At 47.4% G+C, this 17745-nt stretch overlaps 1 protein-coding gene across 1 annotated transcript in view; it reads right to left on the reverse strand.

The window, feature by feature from the left end:
- CSMD2 (CUB and Sushi multiple domains 2) overlaps positions 1–17745 on the reverse strand; it is a 734622-nt gene that overhangs the window by 313098 nt on the left and 403779 nt on the right. The window contains exons 8-10 of the mRNA XM_014578911.4: positions 14396–14483; positions 13079–13203; positions 4755–4876 (exon numbers count right to left, since the gene is read on the reverse strand). Coding sequence (XP_014434397.4) covers positions 4755–4876; positions 13079–13203; positions 14396–14483 — 335 coding nt within the window. The remainder of the gene's footprint in view (positions 1–4754; positions 4877–13078; positions 13204–14395; positions 14484–17745) is intronic.

Raw genomic sequence — 17745 nt, forward strand, 5'->3', positions numbered from 1 at the left:
ACCTAGATGTGCCAGAAACTGACAAACCAACCCAGACAGCTGACATCTGTGTGACTCAGATAGATACAGGGGACTGGCCATGATAGTCAATCTACTTGCTTGATTGGGACCTTTGCCATCAGCGTGTGGACTTTTTTCAGTGATCATGCATTGCTGTTGGCGAATGCAATACTCGGAGTAGCATACGTGTGTTTTCTCCATGCGGATGAGTTGCTTTCTACGCAGCGTGGGGTTTCTGCAGCCTCAACAGATCTCTTCAGGAGCAGCAAACGTGAAATGCAATTGATTTGTGTCTGCTGTTTGCCACCTTCCTAGGGGAAGCCCTCTGTGCGAATCAGCCCCCGGGATCTCACAGAGCACACTCTGCCATTGGACAGGGTGTCAGACCTCATTTGCTGGTCACGGACGGCATCTCAAATTAAGGTAAACACGCTAAACCGTTCCGAGGCGATTAGCAGATGCAGCAATGGCTTTTCCGACACATCAGTGCATTTCACCCAACCCCTTGTGCCACAAAGAGATGGAGAGATTATTCCCTACCGGGGGAACCTTTTTCGGGTCGAGAGCCGCTGACCCACAGAAAAATCACTCTGACATGGCCCTAAACACACATTTCGGGGCCCAAACTCATGCACCCAAGCTTAAGAGCCTCGCCCTATTTGAAGGCCAGTGCAGACAGTGTCTGGCTGACTGTAACTTCCCAGCCAAGCCCTAGAACAAAAGGAACTGTTTTCCATACATTTTATTTATCAGCATTTTGCATTCCTCATCCGTTTTTGAACAAAGAAAGATGAAGGGAAATAATTAAGACAAAATTAAGGAAATACGCTGCTTCTCTCCTCTTCGCCTGCAACTTCTCACGTGGCCCCAAAGTCCTTATGCCCAAAAACCTACCCGACTCCACATTATACAGCTAAATACTTGATGTTACTTGACACCGTTATAAGCTGGATCTAATCCCTCCATTGCACCTTGGCAATAGCTTCCAAGCAGCAGTGGAAACACTTGGAAAGTATTAATCATGCTCTCTTCAGCTCCAAGCAGTGTGGATGCCCCTCTTCTGTGTTTCACCGGACATGCCTTTCACAGGGTTCACAGAAGGGTTTCCTTAGGGGTCCGGCACTTCTCGGTGGGTAGCACTTGCCTCGGCAGCTCGCTGTGACTCCTCGAGGTGGCCTCTCCCTTACTGGAGACTAGAGGTCACAGTCAACTGAGCCACCTTCATCATGGGCCAGTCAAACAAGTTTCATCCCTCTGTGGTCCGGACTTCCCCCTTCAGGGCTAGTCTCTGTAGTGGTGAGGGGAGGGCTGGGAGGAAGCTGGGTCCACCCTCTACTCCAGGTCGCGTCCCAAGGACCGTAATGGACGCAGTGACAGATGTTTCCTTCACCACAAGAGCTGCGGCCTTTCCCGGAGCCACTTCCCCAACCAACTCCTGCCCGTGCCTTGCTCCTGGTACCTGACCACGTCCTTCCGCTCTTCCCCAGCACCTCTTCATTTCCAGTCCTTAGCCTGCCGGCTCTCCTCAGAGAGAAGTCTTTTAAACTAGACCCAGCTGGTCCCTAATGGACTGCAGGTGCTCGGATTAGCCTGCTGCCTCTGGTGAGCTCTTAGTTGGTCCCAGGGTCCTCTTGATTGTGCGGCGGCAGCCCCTACCCTGGTTACTCAGGGAGCAGAAACCGGTTCATCTAGGCTACGTCTACACTGCGGCAATTTTTTGGAAGAGGAAATGCAAATGGAGTGCTCATTTGCAAGTCTCATGCTCTCATTTGCATATTCTCTTCTGATCCTTTTTGTGGAAGAGGTTTTTGCGATAAAAAGCCTTGTGTAGACAGGGCCAATTGTCGGAAGTCCTCTGTTTTGCGCAACATCCCTTATTCCTCAAAAAACGAGGTTTACAGGATCTTGCGCAAAAAGGGTTTTTTCCGACAAATGGCCCCGTCTACACAGGGCTTGTTATTGCCAAAACCTCTTCTGCCACAAGGATCAAAAGAGAATATGCAAATGAGCACTTCATTTGCATTTCCTCTTCTGAAAAACTGCCGCCGTGTAAACGTAGCCCCAGAGGCCAGCATATCTGCCTCCCATCACACTGCTGTGGCCCAGAGGTGTGGATCTGTCATACCTCTTTAAAACTACCTTGCGCCAGGCAAATTTGCTTCTTATCGCTGAGGTGTTTGGATGCTGCTTTGGGATGCCTGCCAGCTGCTAGTAGCTGGAGACAACTTGGCTTGGCACTATGGAAGGGACTGTACCTCCCAGCACCACCCTTTCAGTATTCCTGATTCCAAAGCTAGGCATGGCTAAATCTCTTTGGACAAGTCTTTTTTTTTTCCATTTAACTCTTACCATATCACACACTGCTGATTTTTTTTAAAACCTGTGTCTCTTGCACAAATACCTCCTGCTAACACACTGTTTAAAATAGATTCATTGACCCATCCATTCTGAAGCCAGGTCTACACCAGTGGAGAAAGTCGACCTAAGATACACAACTCCAGCTTCATGAATAGTCTAGCTGGAGTTGACGTGCCTTAGGTCGAGTTTCTGCAGCATCCCCACTGTGGGAAGTTGACGGGAGAAAGTTTCCCATCAATTTCCCTTACTCCTCACGACCCGATGAAGTACCAGAGTCGACAGGGATGCCATCAGCAGTCGATTTAGCGGGTCTTTACTAGACCTCTTAAATCAAACCCTGGGAGATTGATCTCCACATCATCCATCCCTGGTAAGTGGAGAGAAGACCTGAGGCCAAGACAGGGCATTATATTAAATTAGCCTAACCTAGGTGACCTAATCAGTCTAGGCCTTAGAATACCATCCAGTGGTACAGCATACTTGAGTGCACTCTGCAGTCAAACCGACATAAGGACACCTGGACACATCTTGTACATTTACCAGCATGACAGATCAATTTGGACATGCCTGGAATATTGAGCAGCACTGGTGCATCCTTGCTTAGAAGCACTTGCAAATGTCAGTTGCAATCACACGTTAGACTTGAGCTTTTCTACTTCCCCTTTTGTATGATTGTCATTAAAACCAAAGGTTTAGAAATTAATGACACTGCATTTTTCTTGGCTTGAAATCTGTTTTTAAATCTTCAGTTAACTCCCAATTTACTATGCAATAAATGTACTATAATGTATCCTAGAATATAAATATAATTTACTATGCAATAAATTAACAAAAACAACCAAAACACAACATACACCACACTTTGTCCCAAACAGTTATGAACTAGGGTGAAGTATTATTACTGTTAAGGTTATTTCCAAAGCCTTTTTGTGACTTATGCACACTTGTCAAGTGACCAGACAGATCAACAAGGAAAAGCTCTCACAAGTGGGTTCGATGAGGATGAAGGGGAAATTAGACAGGAAAATCAGCCAGGGAAAATTATTGGAGAACTTGGGAAGGAAAGAAAGAAGGCAAAAGACTGTGGCTGTGTCTACACTAGGAGGGTTTGGCGACAAAAGCGCTGTCAACTTGCAAAAGTTGCCAAAAGTGAAAACTAGTCAAACCACTTTTTCTGTCTCCCATTGTCTTATCCACAGATAAGAGCAAAACATTGTGGGTAAGCAGCCCGTAGTGTACTAAGGAGGCACAACAGCCTCTCCAGTCCACCTCCTCCCCCGGCAGAAACAGTCTGCCGGCCGCTGTAGAATAGGCACACTCCAATGATTTTCTCTTTGTTCGTTCCCCAAACGGAATAGCTCACTCAGCTGCCAGATACTTCCCAGAGCTTTAAAGGGGAGGGGTACATGCCAGCAGGGCAGCAGAGATCCCAAAACATTGAGCACAGCCTGCAGGCACTGTCGCATTGTGCCAGTTCTTTCGACAAAACAAACAGCAGAGTCCACACTGGCTCTCTCTGGACAATCGAGGGAGGGGAAAAAGACAGAAGTCTCTTGTAGAGGTGGTTTTTTGACCCCAAAACTGGGTGTTTTTCCCAACAAAAGTCACACCGCAGTGTAAACTCTCTCCCTGTTTTATCGCCAAAAGGCAGTTTTTGACGACAAAACGTGCAGAAAGGCCAGAGAATTCAGAACTTTATCAGTGTGCTCTATCCTGTTTAACAGAGCCTCTTGAAGTTTTGGAATCTCTTGAAGTTCTCCAGATTTTCACGGCCCCGAAGCACTTTAGCCTAGAGCTCTCTGTGTTATCAAGGACCATTGGTTTGGGCTTCAAAGGCAGCAAGCAAAAACCTTCCCCCAGCACAGACCAACTGGGAAATGGCAGAGAAAACTAAGTGTTTTTTCCCCCTTCTCCAAACCCCATAGCATAGGAAGGACCGGCCTGGCTGACATCAGCAGTGGGGGATGCTAATGCCTCCTCTTCTCTCACTCACCGTCCACCCTTTAGGCTATAATTCCCAGCTGACCAAGGGTCAGATATCAGTCAAGACCAGTGAACATCAGCATTCATGGCACGGCTGTTCCATGCCCTAACTGAAAGCCAGTTTTAATGAAATGCTTCGCTAAGCGGTTTGGCATTTCAGCACCATTCACATCGAGATATCAAAAGGTTTTGATTAAAAATAATTGCATTGACTTTTAATTACATCCTTTAAAGAAACATATTTTAAACGGGAGGTACGTGATGTGTCACAGCCTCCTTAAGTAGCTGAAACACACGCAGTAGGGGAAACAACAGCAACAAAAACCTGAGCAGCTTTGAAAGAAAGAGAGAAGGAAAGATGAAAGAGAGAGCTCGTAAAGATACAAACATGGAGACGTCTTTCGTAGACCTACCTTGGCTGGGTTGAGGGCGGTGATCACCCACACGCAATAGGCATTGTTATCATACTGCACGGGGTAGTTGGGCGAGGTTATCACTCCAGTGGGGCCCCGGAGATAAGTATCACACATCCTGGCTGCGAAGAAGAAAATAAGACAGTGTCTGTGGGAGGTTCATCACTCTGGGAATGCTTCTTTAGCTCCTTATTTAGGAAGGGAAGAGAAGGCTTGCACAAAAGCAGGAGGAAACTTTACTGCTTTACTTTGTTTCCAGCATAAGAACGGCTGCACTGGGTCAGACCAAAGGTGCATCTAGCCCAGGATCCTGTCTACTGACAGTGGCTAGCACCAGGTGCCCCAGAGGGAATGAACTGAACAGGGAATCCTCAAGTGACCCATCCTGTCACCCATTCCAAGCCTCTGACAAACAGATGCTAAGGACACGATTCCTACCCATCCTGGCTAATAAGCATTGATGGATGAATTTATCCATGAATTTATCTAGTTCTTTTTGTGGCCTTCACAACATCCTTTGGCAAGGAGTTCCACAGGTTGACTCTGCACTTCATGAAGAAAAACTTCCTTTTGTCTGTGATACCTATTGATTTCATTTGGTGACCCCTCATTTGTATGTTATGGGGATGGTGGAGGCTGTTGCACCCCTCATAGTACAGAAGACATAGGATTGGTGATGACTAGAAAGGGGATTCCTGATTGGGAGATCTGGTGGCTCAGAGGCTAAGGCTACACTGCCGTTTTTTTGTGGACGAAGATATGCAAATTGTGCTCGCATTTCCTATTTCACCTGATCTGTTTCATTTCATGGTGACAGATACATTTTGCTTCTAGACCCAAGTCTCACCCCCACACCCGCATTTCTTCCCTAGGGCTCCCCCCACTCAGTGATTTCACATTGCACTGCTGCATCTTGACACTGACGGAGACAAATAGCAGTCCTGTTACCTGGACAGGCTCACAAGACTCATGGTCAGTCTCCTACTGGGAATGCTGTACCTTGTTAACCCTGGATCCATGGGAGCCCTTTGGACCCGCCTTATCTGAGGTTGCTCTCTTAAGACTGGTGAGGGGCACCAAGTAAGACCAAGACTGTTGGGTGGGAGAATGGGTAGGCAGGCTCAATGGCTGTAGCCAATTAAGTTGGAAAGGATCAAGCAGGCTGATTTCTGTCAGTAGGGGGCACTGTTTAGCGAGCAAAGAAGTCAGTAAAGCCATGCAAGTGTACGGTGGTGAGGCCCAAAGTAGAAGCGCTTTAAGCCCAATGAAGTCAATATTTATCCGCCCCCATCTGAGCACCTCATGATCTTTAAACTTCACACAGGGGAACCGAGAGCCCCCTGGACAAGGGGGAGGGATTCCCAGCTATGTGCTCAAGGAAGGGGAGGGGCCTTGGAAGGAAGGGGCGGGGCCAAGGGCAGCCCCCTCCCCATGCCACCTGGAGCATGGCATGCACCCCAACCCTCAGAGCTTCACGGAGTGTGTGGCGCAGCGCTCTGGAGGCAGTTTAAAGAGTCCGAAATCCCGGGCCCCCTTGAATTGCTGGATCTGGGGCAATTTGCCTCCTTTGCCCCTTAGGGTTGCCAGATGGTTCCCCAGAAAATACCGAACACACGTGCTAAAAATCTGTCAAACAATAAAAACAAAAAATCCCACCACAACTATGCTTGACACTGAATGGGAACTTTGTTATAAACAATCAACAGTCTACATCATATATTTTGATTACATGAGCCTCCCAGTGCTGACTGCGGTCCCGCCTCCCCAGCCACTCCCCCCGCTCCTGCTAGGTTTCCGTCGGGCGCCCAGCTGGAAAAGCAGAAAATACTGGACATTGCACATGTCTGGTATTTTCTGAATTTTTTTACTGGACAGAGGGCACAAAAACCAGAATGTCCGGTTGAATACTGGACACCTGGCAACCCTATTGCTCCTCCCCCAGTGGCGGGCCTGTCTTCACTGCACTCCTCTGAAGTAGTGAAGGAGAGTTATCCCCATAGTGTAGAGGGGGAAATGAGCCAGAGAGAGGCTATGTGACTTGCCAAAGGCTACACAAAGGGTCTGTGGCAGAAGCGGGACTTAAACCCAAGTCTCCTGATTCACAGGCTGGTGGCTGGACTATGAAAAGTTGGAGACACAAGAGTTAGTGGCCTCCCAGGACACTGCAGTGAGGTAGTATTGGCTGAAAATGACGTCTTGACTTTTGCATTTCAAAGGAATTCATCATTAAACGACGAAAAATGTAAACTCAGCAACAACGCTAAAAGTGGTTTAGAACCGGAATAAAAAGCAACCAAAACAAAATCACACACGTATATATAAAACAACCCTGAAGGTAAGAATGAAAAAAAAAACAGGTTGATTCACAGAGACGCAATAAAACAGGCAAATCCTTTCTTATCTCAAATGAGAGGGCACCATAAATTTCCTTTATAGTGTCAAATATTTATGCCAAATATCCTCTTAAACTGATTCAATTTATTCTATACTTGTTTCAAAGAACCAGACAGTATTCTACCGCCTTGCAAAAACTTTGCAGAGGAAATTAAAGGTGGGGAAACAGAAGAATGGAAGGAATAATAATTTATGACTTCAAGGCTTCAGAGGGATTTAATTAAAAGTATTACAAGTTGTTCATTATTAGCATGACAAACATCATGATTATATGTGCTGCTTAAAAAGAAAAACGTACCAAAACATGCAAGGGCTAGACGGGCATCCATCTATGTTGTTCTCTGAAGTTAAATTCCATTTATACATCCCCTCAGTGCTGGGTCACTGCACACCCAGATTTTGCTAGTTTCTGGTTATTTGTTCATTTCCTAATCAAAGCCATAATGAGCAGGCTCACAGGTCTTTGTTTAACAGACCTTTGACAGTCAGATGCCAGAGGGGAAGGTAAAGGCAAATCACTCCAGCTGTCTTGTTCTATTTACCCTCCCTGATGTTCCGGTACTGGCCACTGTCGGAGACAGAATACTGAGCTAGATGGACTATTGATCTGACGATGTACGACCATTTTTCTTTAATGGCCTTGGTTATATTACAACTACGACTTGTCCACACCCCCTTTTAGCACACAACAGCAATACAGGGTGTAACTCCATTGTACTCTACATGCTGCGCACTAACCAACTATATGGATTCTACTATGATGGATTAATAGTTCTGTGCTTTGTCCTCTTGGCATCTCTGGTTCTTCTTCCTTTTCAGGTCACCCACAACTCCGTTAATGGGAGGTCGGTGGGGTTTTCTGAATTAGGGGTAGGAAAGTGGGGATCAGTTGAGGCGGTGACTGGAAAAGATGCATCTTCATGCAGCACCCAGTCAACCTGTGGAACTCCATGCCAGAGGATGTTGTGAAGACTCGGACTTTAACAGGGTTCAAAAAAGAGCTAGATAGATTCATGGAGGTTAGGTCCATCAATGGCTATTAGCCAGGATGGGTAGGAATGGTGTCCCTAGCCTCTGTTTGTCTGGATATGGGTGACAGGAAAGGAAGCACATGAGGATTACCTATTGTGTTCCCTCCCTCTGGCTTTGGCCACTGTCGGCAGACAGGACCCTGCGCTAGATGGACCCTGTATGGCTGCTCTTATGTTCTTAAACAAAGCATTTGCACTGGTCCCTAAGAGATGGGTCAGGCTCTGCAGATGAGTCTCCCCTGGAAGTTCATTCCATCGCCAGATTGCTGCAGCTAAGAATGTTCTCTGAGCTGTGTAATCGGCATTGTCCCCAACTAGAACAACTGCCCCAGCAGTGCACGTCTCCGCTGAAGTGGTAAGACAGAAGGGCTTGTGATGGGAACCACAGTAAGGAGGGCCCGTGTGAAGCCCGGTTATCGTGGACTGAATGGGACATGGGGGAAACTGATGGGATACAGGTGAAAAGTCAGCCCTGTGGCGAAAAGCCGCTTCTCTGTCCATCGCTGTGCTAATTGGATGAATCACTTAACCACCTCTCACTTAACCCTGAGGGTAGTTTTCAGATGGGATTTACATGATACACCGGCCGTTTTGCTGGTCCCTCTGCAGATATTCACCTCCAGTGATCAAGACTCCTTCAAGCCCACAACTCTCTCTAGCCCAACAATGGGTGCAGGTGCGCACAAAATATATGCACAGGCAGGCAGAGCGGTTAACAGGGCTGTGCTAGAATCATAACGTAAACCTCACAATGGCCCCACAGAGCTACTATGGGACCCTCATCTACCCTCAGGTTGGGACTCTGCAGCTGGATCTCACCAACTTGCTGCTACTTTTTCTATCAGAGCCCAGTCCTGGTGCAGGTCTTTCAGCAGCCTTTGAACACGCATCCCATGTCCTGAAGTGCCACAGAACCTGTCATGAAGGCCAGGAGCTAACACTACGTCGGGAAGCTCAGAAGGATTGTGCCTAGAGGCCAGCCCAAAGGACTTAAGATGCTGCTGCATGCTGAGCAAAGCAGTGGAAATGACTTTTCTCGTCACAGCCAGCAGGAAAGCCCCTCGAACCAGACTGTCTAATTGCATCTCGGCTGAACCTGTCTCCTGGAAGTCTGAGTCTAGACCCAGGCTACTCAACTTCGGAAGCCCCGGGGGCCACAGTGATACTCACAGCACATGCCGAGGGCCGCAACTTAAGTGTGATTGCCTATACATGCAAATATATGCAAATAGCTTCTTTCACAGTGATGGGCATGAATAAAAAGCACTTCCCACAATGCCCCGGTACTCCCAGCACCTGCTCCCTGGGAGCTAGAAACACCAACACCCTGTACTGGTCTGTTCCAGCCAGACCATCTGATTGCTTCTTTCAGTGCTCACCCTGCCTGGGAGACACCTCACTATTGTGGAGCATGTTCCCAGTGGAGGCCATGTTCAAAGGATCCTACCCCTGGGCCGCATGCTGAGTAGCCCTGGTCTAGACAGTGGATACATGGTGACAGGGTCAGGCCAGAGGGGTACAAGAGAGCGATGGAAGGGAGGTGTATTAGCCCTATCATAGAATCATAGAATACTAGGACTGGAAGGGACCTCGAGAGGCCATCGAGTCCAGTCCCCTGCCCCCACGGCAGGACCAAATACTGTCTAGACCATCCCTGATAGACATTTATCTAACCTACTCTTAAATATCTCCAGAGATGGAGATTCCACAACCTCCCTGGGCAATTTATTCCAGTGTTTGACCACCCTGACAGGAAGTTTTTCCTAATGTCCAACCTAAACCTCCCTTGCTGCAGTTCTATCCTCAGAGGCCAAGATGAACAAGTTTTCTCCCTCCTCCTTATGACACCCTTTTAGATACCTGAAAACAGCTCTCATGTCCCCCCTCAGTCTTCCCTTTTCTAAACTAAACAAACCCAATTCTTTAAGCCTTCCCTCATAGCTCATGTTCTCTAGACCTTTAATCATTCTTGTTGCTCTTCTCTGGATCCTCTCCAATTTCTCCACATCTTTCTTGAAATGCGGTGCCCAGAACTGGACACAGTACTCCAACTGAGGCCTAAGCAGCGCAGAGTAGAGCGGAAGAACGACTTCTCGTGTCTTGCTCACAACACAGTGAATAAATCTTAGATGGAATAAATCTCTGTTCCCAGGGTAAACTGGCAGGGGCTAGTCCAGAACCAGTGGGACCTTGCCAGAATCAATCAGGGAAATTAAGCACCTGGAGCTAATTAAGTGGGTCAAGTGAGCCAAGGCTAGATGGGTTACCTGGGGCCATCTCAAGAGCCTGTTGAGACTGGTTAAAAAGGAGCTTCTCTGCAGTTAGTGCACGAGGACGGGAGAGGAGGGAGCTCAGGGGTTTTGTAGCTGGTGTTGGAGACATTTACAGGCAGCTGCTATTACAGGGCCCTAGGCCAGAACCCGAAATAGAGGGTGGGCCTGGGTTCCTCCCAACACCCATGTCTCCATTTCCACTCAGGGAAAAGACTCGCTGGGGAATAAAAGGGGGCTTAATCAGCCCTGCATCATTTTGGGGGTTCACTGAGACTGCGAAGTTTGGTTTCCTCCTGTCCCTCATGCTGGCCAAAGATGGGAGTAACAGCAAGCTGATGCCTGAGGTGCGGTTCCTAACTTGAGGGCTGCTGTGAGCCTCTGAGGCAAGCAAATCTGCCCCAATGCACAGGACCCACCATGCCCGAGTCAGGAGCTTTGTCACAATTTATAAAGGGAATAACAACTGGGAAGGGGTTATGCTCCTTGTTGAAACATCCCTGGCACACCACAATGGCCTTTTTGTTGTTGTTGGCTGATGACTATGGTGTACGTGTGAGCATTGCTGGGAAAATACAGAGAAGTAAACAGCTCATCAGAGACCTGCTTTTCAATCCAACACCCTAAAATGATAATGCACATTACAGGCATTCACCTCCATGCAGGAAAAGAAACAACACTGGAGACTTCTCCTTCAAATACAAACAGCCTCGTGTTCCTTTGCATCTGTTTGGAATGAATACTTGATGCGGCTAATCACAGAAAGGCAAGTTGGTTTGTGAGGATGTATGACATCCCTCATTTCAGGATAGTCTTTATCACCGGGGTCCATTTTTCCCAGGGACACGGTTCGATGGTCAAAAATAAGTCCAAATCATGAGGTTGGGACTCTGATCCAAATCCTACCTTCCCCAGCAAGTGGACTTGGAGGGAAACCGTTCTAAGGAGAGAACCCACACGCACCAGAGGGAAGCAATTAAGAGTGACCCTGGTACCCTGGAGACAGCACAAATAGCTCAGTTAATGGACCGCCCAAGCATCAGCGATGCTGTCCTCAAAGTGATACCCCCCAGGGGACTAGACACAGCTTTCCCCCCCAGTTGTTGCTTATAGTGGGAAATGGGAAGGAGGGCCGGTTTCTATGACCAAACTGGGTCTTCCACCATTGGGCATGTACAAGTGTTTGCTGATGGGAGTTGACTTGATGGCCATGCCTTCTCCCCTTAATAACAGCACTTTGCTCACCCCTAATTCCTTTCAACCAAAATCTCACTGCACTTGACAAGTGTAAAATAAACGGAGCCTAACATCCACTCCAGGAATGAAGCAGGTCTTATAATCCCCAGTGGGCACAGAGCCATCCTTGCTCACATGCAGATTATGCAAGTGTGTAGGGCACCTGTAACGGATCCACCCGCTGGTGAGCGCTCTGCTGTGGCGAAGTGGCACTGCGCAGGGTCCTTGCCTGGTTGTCCGGTCGCCCTCAAAGTCCTGGAACCAGGGCTTGGCTAGCCCTGTCCATGGTGCTAGTAAGTCTCTGCTTGTGGCTTATCTTTGGCCACTGGGTCTGGGTCTTACCCAGATCTAGGCTCAGATCACACTGGGAGCTGGCCGTAGTGCTGATCTCCCTGTCAGGGTATAGACCTGGCTGGGTAGAGTTCCTGAAGGGAATTGCCAAGCCCCAGCCATGCAGCTTCTTTTAAACTCTCTGCTGGGTCCTGATTGGCTGCCGCAGAGACAGCCACTCTATAGCATCTGGAGGACCTCTTCTCCGCTCACTCGGGATGGGATGGGATGCGATGCGGCAAGGCCGCTAGCCTCCTGTAGGGGGCATTGAGGCCTAGACCAAACCATCACAGGCACCCAAAAATTTGGGGCACCATTGGGTCTTAATGCCTATCCCTGTTCTATGGCTCTGCTTCCTCCAGAGAGGATCAAGTTAAGTTAAAACTGAAAAAGCCACTAGAGCTATTAGCAGAACCCTGAACTTGTGAACGAGCCATTCCGTTGCTAATGAAGCCGTTTAACAGGCATTTGCCAACCCCGGGTCTAGCCTGTCAGTTTCTGAATTTACCGTGTTCGGCGACATGACCTGAGTTTAAAATTTGCTTTTTATAAAATTTGCAAATTATAAAATCATATCTCTAAAAAATTGTCATTCGCCCCCAGACTGCTGTCGGGCATAGGATCACCAGTTTAATAGCACTGCACAGACCCCATGAATCCTAAAGGCATCCCTGTCTGGTCAGGCAGGCTACTGCCAACTCTCACTGGAACTAGACAGTAGCACCAGGAGTCCTTGCACCCCGCTTCCTGGCCCTATTTGCTAGACAACAGCGTCTCTTTGCGGAGTGAATGAGTAGTGAGCCAAATGAGGCAAGAGCCTGCAAGAACCCACAACTACGTGTTGTATGGGCTTTACAAAAAGATACCCAATGAAGGGCATGAGTTTTTGTAGGATGGTTTTGCAACCTGACAGCACTCCTTTGAAAGCTGTTACCAAGAGCACTCCCGAGAGTGGATGAAGAATTCAGGTGTAAGGAAAGTTGAAAGACCAGCTCAAAGTGGACACAAACAAAGGAGTGGATGGATTTTTCATCCATCTCCAGAGCTAGGTTAACTCTCTCACCTCTGCACGCCGGCCTCTGGTCACTCCAGGCAGCGATCATGTCACTCAGTTTCTTACAGGTGATGCTTTTTGACCCCTGTAAATCATAGCCTTCATTACAGGTAAACTGGACGCTGGATCCTAACCTAGTAGAGAAAATCAAAGGGAGCAAATGAACCTTGGAGAAACTACCAGACTGACGGTTTTGTCCTTCTCTGACTGCTCAGGGATTCCCTGTAATGCGAATAACAAGAGACCACTGACTACCAGGGCATAGGATTGGACACGGAACCTCAGTCTCTTTTCTTAGGCATTTGCTTGTGTTGGAAGAGCTTTGCTTACGGTGATTATGGACTTACAGGCAGCCAGAGCCTGTCAACATGACTTCCGGAGACCTTTCCTCAATGCAGGAGCGCAGGTTCACACCCTAATGTATTCCATGCTCTGCATTTTTATGAACGAGATATATAAGGAAAAAAATCGCCTTGTACTGGAGACACTTGTTCATTCTACAATTTTAAAGCCAGAGACTCGGCTGGTGCAAACCAGTGTGGCCGCATTCACAAAAAGGGAGTGATGCTGATTTCAACGAGCAGAGAATTTGGCCCTTAGTATTTAAGGACTCTATTTGCAGCCCCCTTTTCTTCCTTTGTTCAGAAATCCATTTTGTGGCTTTCAGGAGAATTTGATGGTTTCGCGTTAGACATTTTTAGTGAGTAGAACAGCAATCGACAGAGAAATAAGATTAACTATTGATCTGTCGTTGCTAACAGCTGGCTGATTTATTCCTGAACACTTCACATGAAGGCCAGCTACTGAAATAGGACAAAGGCATTGTTTTAAACTTGAGACGAGAACAATTATCCAGCAGTACATATGCTTATTGACAAAGGGTTGACACAGTGTTCTCGGAAGCCTCTATGGACAGAGCCCTGCGGTGACTCATGCTAATGAAAAATAGGGCTGTTTTTTTTTTTTTTTTTTTTTTTTTTTTTTTTTAAAGAATCCTTTCTGCTCTTAACCAAAGGGGCAGGGAGGAGGAGCATTAATTACAAAGAATCCTGATGGCAAAGTCTTGGGTACAAGGCTGATTTTGACAGGAGAAAACATTCACAAGGAAGGAGATTCATTATGAAATCTGCTTATCATAGTATCATACACACTCTTTCTCACATGCACACATTTTTTCTAAGTCATTTATCATTGCAAGATTTTCAGACAAACCATTTATAGGTGTACAGCAGGTTGCTAAAGAAAGACTATAGAACATAGAGCCCATATGGCAGTTCTGAAGAGTTGCTTTGTGGCATGCAGAAGAAACACATGCAAGGTTCTTACCTAAAATCGTTGCCTATTCTTTTGCCTTTCTCTGGAATCCCAGGGTCCGGACACATATTATGTCCCTGGGACACACCAACCTGAGTTACTACAAAGCAAAAACAGCACATACAGAGATAGAATGGCACAGGAGAATACATCATCTTACATCAACTGCATTGGGGTCGGTGAATGTGAAGAGAAAATGGATAATTGCTAGTTGGAATGCATTAGCTTTTTGATTTTGGTTGGTTTTCAGTTTGGAAACAAATGTAACTGACGTCCTTTCCTCTCAGTATATGCACTGTGTTTTCTGCTCAATGAGCAATGGTGCCTTTCCCTTCCTTACACTACAGAAGCACCACTGTAAAAGAATTATTGCATTTTGCAAAATTATAGCAATTAAAGAGAACATTTACAAAGACCGCTCTTTAAAAGGTCACCCGCAGCATGACAAGGTGTGTTCCTAATGCCCATCAAACTGCCTTCTGATTGGCACCAGTGAAAGAAAACAGCTCAATAAAGGGTGAATATGTGATACACATAACCCCCCCGCAATACACATAACCCCCCCAATACAATTTTAAAAAATATAAGCCAGTCTAAAGTTTTAAAGCAAGTAGTTAAGTTTGCATATGAAAACTTTTATGGAGCAACTTTGATAGAATCATAGAACACTAGAACTGGAAGGGACCTCGAGAGGTCATCGAGTCCAGTCCACTGCCCTCTAAGGGCTGCTTATAAAAAAGAAATTTATAAAGAAGTACTTAGCACTGAATAAACTCTGTTTCACCCCTTTCCACTCCCTCCACCCCTCCACAAATATGTCAAATGGCGCAAACAACTGTAGACTCAGATAATGGATAAACTATAGGTGGGCTCTCAACAAGGACGAAATGAACTCTGGCAATATGTCAATTTCCATTTTCCATTCTGATAACCACCCCCCCCATTTTTTTTCCTCCATGCTAATATCAGCAAAGGGTCAGAGTTGTCATGGAGGGGCTGGAATCTATAGGATTCCATATTCTCGCGACACTGAGGAAAAGACGCAGGGGAAAAGTGGCGTTTCTCGGTGGCGACGCTAACGCAATGAAGCGTGAAACCTCAGTAGGCTCCCCTCCTGCCTCAGCCTAGCTCCCTGAATGGAAGGAAGCCAAACCACCCTCTCCGTGGCACTCCCGAATTTATTTAATTAGAGCTGCGGTCTTAAGAACACTCAAGACTGGATGGGAAAGGTGGCCTTGGAATGGGTGTTCCTGCAGTGTTAATGCCATGTGATACTGAGCACGCTGCAAAAGGTGTGGGGAGAGTGGGAAGAGTTATGTGGAAAAATGCACATGCATGATCTGAGGAGCCATGGCCCGCACACCCCTGAGTACACTAGAGGCAAGAAAACACCATCTAGCAAATCTTCCCAGGACAGTTACACCCTGCTTTGTCACTAGGTACTACACTTCCCAAGCGCTTGAGACAGCGCTGTTCTGAGACCAATTGAAGGAGCTGTCCATGCCCAGGAGTTCAAAGCTTCAATCTCAAAATCTTTAGGGATCTGCTGCCAACAGGCTCACTGAGGGTATGTCTACACTACCCTGCTAGTTCAAACTAGCGGGGATAATGTAGTCATCCGCAATTGCAAATGAAGCCCGGGATTTGAATTTCCTGGGATTCATTTGCATAAAGCCGGCCGGCGCCATTTTTAAATGCTGGCTAGTTCGAACCCCATGCCGCACGACTACACGCGGCACGGAGTAGCTAGTTCGGATTAGGCTTCTAATCCGAACTAGCTGTACTCCTCGTGGAATGAGGAGTACAGCTCGTTCGGATTAGGAAGCCTAACGGATTAGGAAGCCTAATCCGAACTAGCTACTCCGTGCCGCGTGTAGCCGCACGGCACGGGGTTCGAACTAGCCAGCATTTAAAAATGGCGCCATCCGGCTTTATGCAAATGAATCCCGGGAAATTCAAATCCCGGGCTTCATTTGCAATTGCGGATGACTACATTAGTTCGAACTAGCGGGGTAGTGTAGACATACCCTGACTGGGGGAAGCAGGGGCAAAGAGGGCAGCTTCCCCGGGGGCTTGGTGATTCAAAGCCCCAGGCCTTTTAAATCGCCGCCAGAGCACTGCTCTGCATGGCTCTGAGGGACGAGGGGGGCAGCACCATCCAGAGCACGGCACTTCTACTTTAGGCCACACCCCTTCTGGGAGCATGGAGCCGCCCCCGACCTTGCCCATGACCCTGCAGAGGCTGTGGGCTCCCCTGAATGCTGGAAGCCTTAAAAGTATTCAGCAAATAAAGGTTCACCTAGAGCTATAGAAGCATGACTTGGGGATGGTGCGTTGCAGGTCTTCCATTGGATGCCGAGGCAGCCATAACTCCCGTTCTACTGGCTTTTCTAGACAGCTCATCCCCATAGTAACTGAATGCCAGGCTTTTATTAAGAGCCACGAACAACAAGGCCCTTCTTCCCACTGCTCCTCTACAAGGATTCAAAAGAAGATATTTCGCCCTCTGCCTCAACCACAGCACTTTCGCTAACCTGCCCCCTTCACCTACCTGCCTGTCTCCAGGACCTAGAGGCTCACTAAGTTCTTGGGACGCGGTTGCCCACGCAGCTGTTTTGAAACACTGCAGCAGCTGTACGATGCTCTGCAAGCACAAAGGGAGATTTGGGGTCCTGCAGTCTCCCACAGCCATGTATTACAGGGAAGATGCAGCATTGAAAACAATCCCTCTTGGAAGCATCTTTCCAACCTTGTGAATTTTGGAGCATCCTCAGAACTCCCTGACTAATTAGTACACGCAGGCTCGGAAACTCCAGAGCAACCAAGGAGACAAGCAAAAGAAACAGCCGCAATAAAATGGTTCTCGCTTTATTTCCTGTTGGCTATACTTCATCACAACAACATGTGTTGCCACTTTCAGTATATCCTGGGGATGTTAAATGTGTGGAGAAGCTAAGAAGAAGGAAATCATGCCATAGCATGCCATATCTATTTGCAATACAGTTTGAAATTTGACAGCAATTGTCCAATAATTTAGGCAGTCTTTAAAAACCACAATAAAACCTGTTTCCTGAATGGGCACCTCCAATAGTTAACAGAGCCACCAGCTAGCCTGGTTTTGCCTCGTGTGAAAATATTCCCTTTGGTTTGGAGATGTGAGAACTCGTCCCCCACTCTCCCTTTGAATTTCATGCTCAAACACACACCGCTCCTCAAAAGCTAAACGCAGATGAAAGCTCCCTGGTATACCTGCAGTTCAATGGAACAAATGTGCCGTAACTTGGATCTGAAATCGTACAGAGGAGCCAGCGTCGCTGAACAGGTTTGCCAGCTGCGAGAAAGATTTCAGGGCACCTGGTCTG

Source organism: Pelodiscus sinensis, chromosome 26 (genome assembly GCF_052426305.1).
Source record: "Pelodiscus sinensis isolate ZL-2025 chromosome 26, ASM5242630v1, whole genome shotgun sequence".
NCBI lineage: Eukaryota > Metazoa > Chordata > Testudines > Trionychidae > Pelodiscus > Pelodiscus sinensis.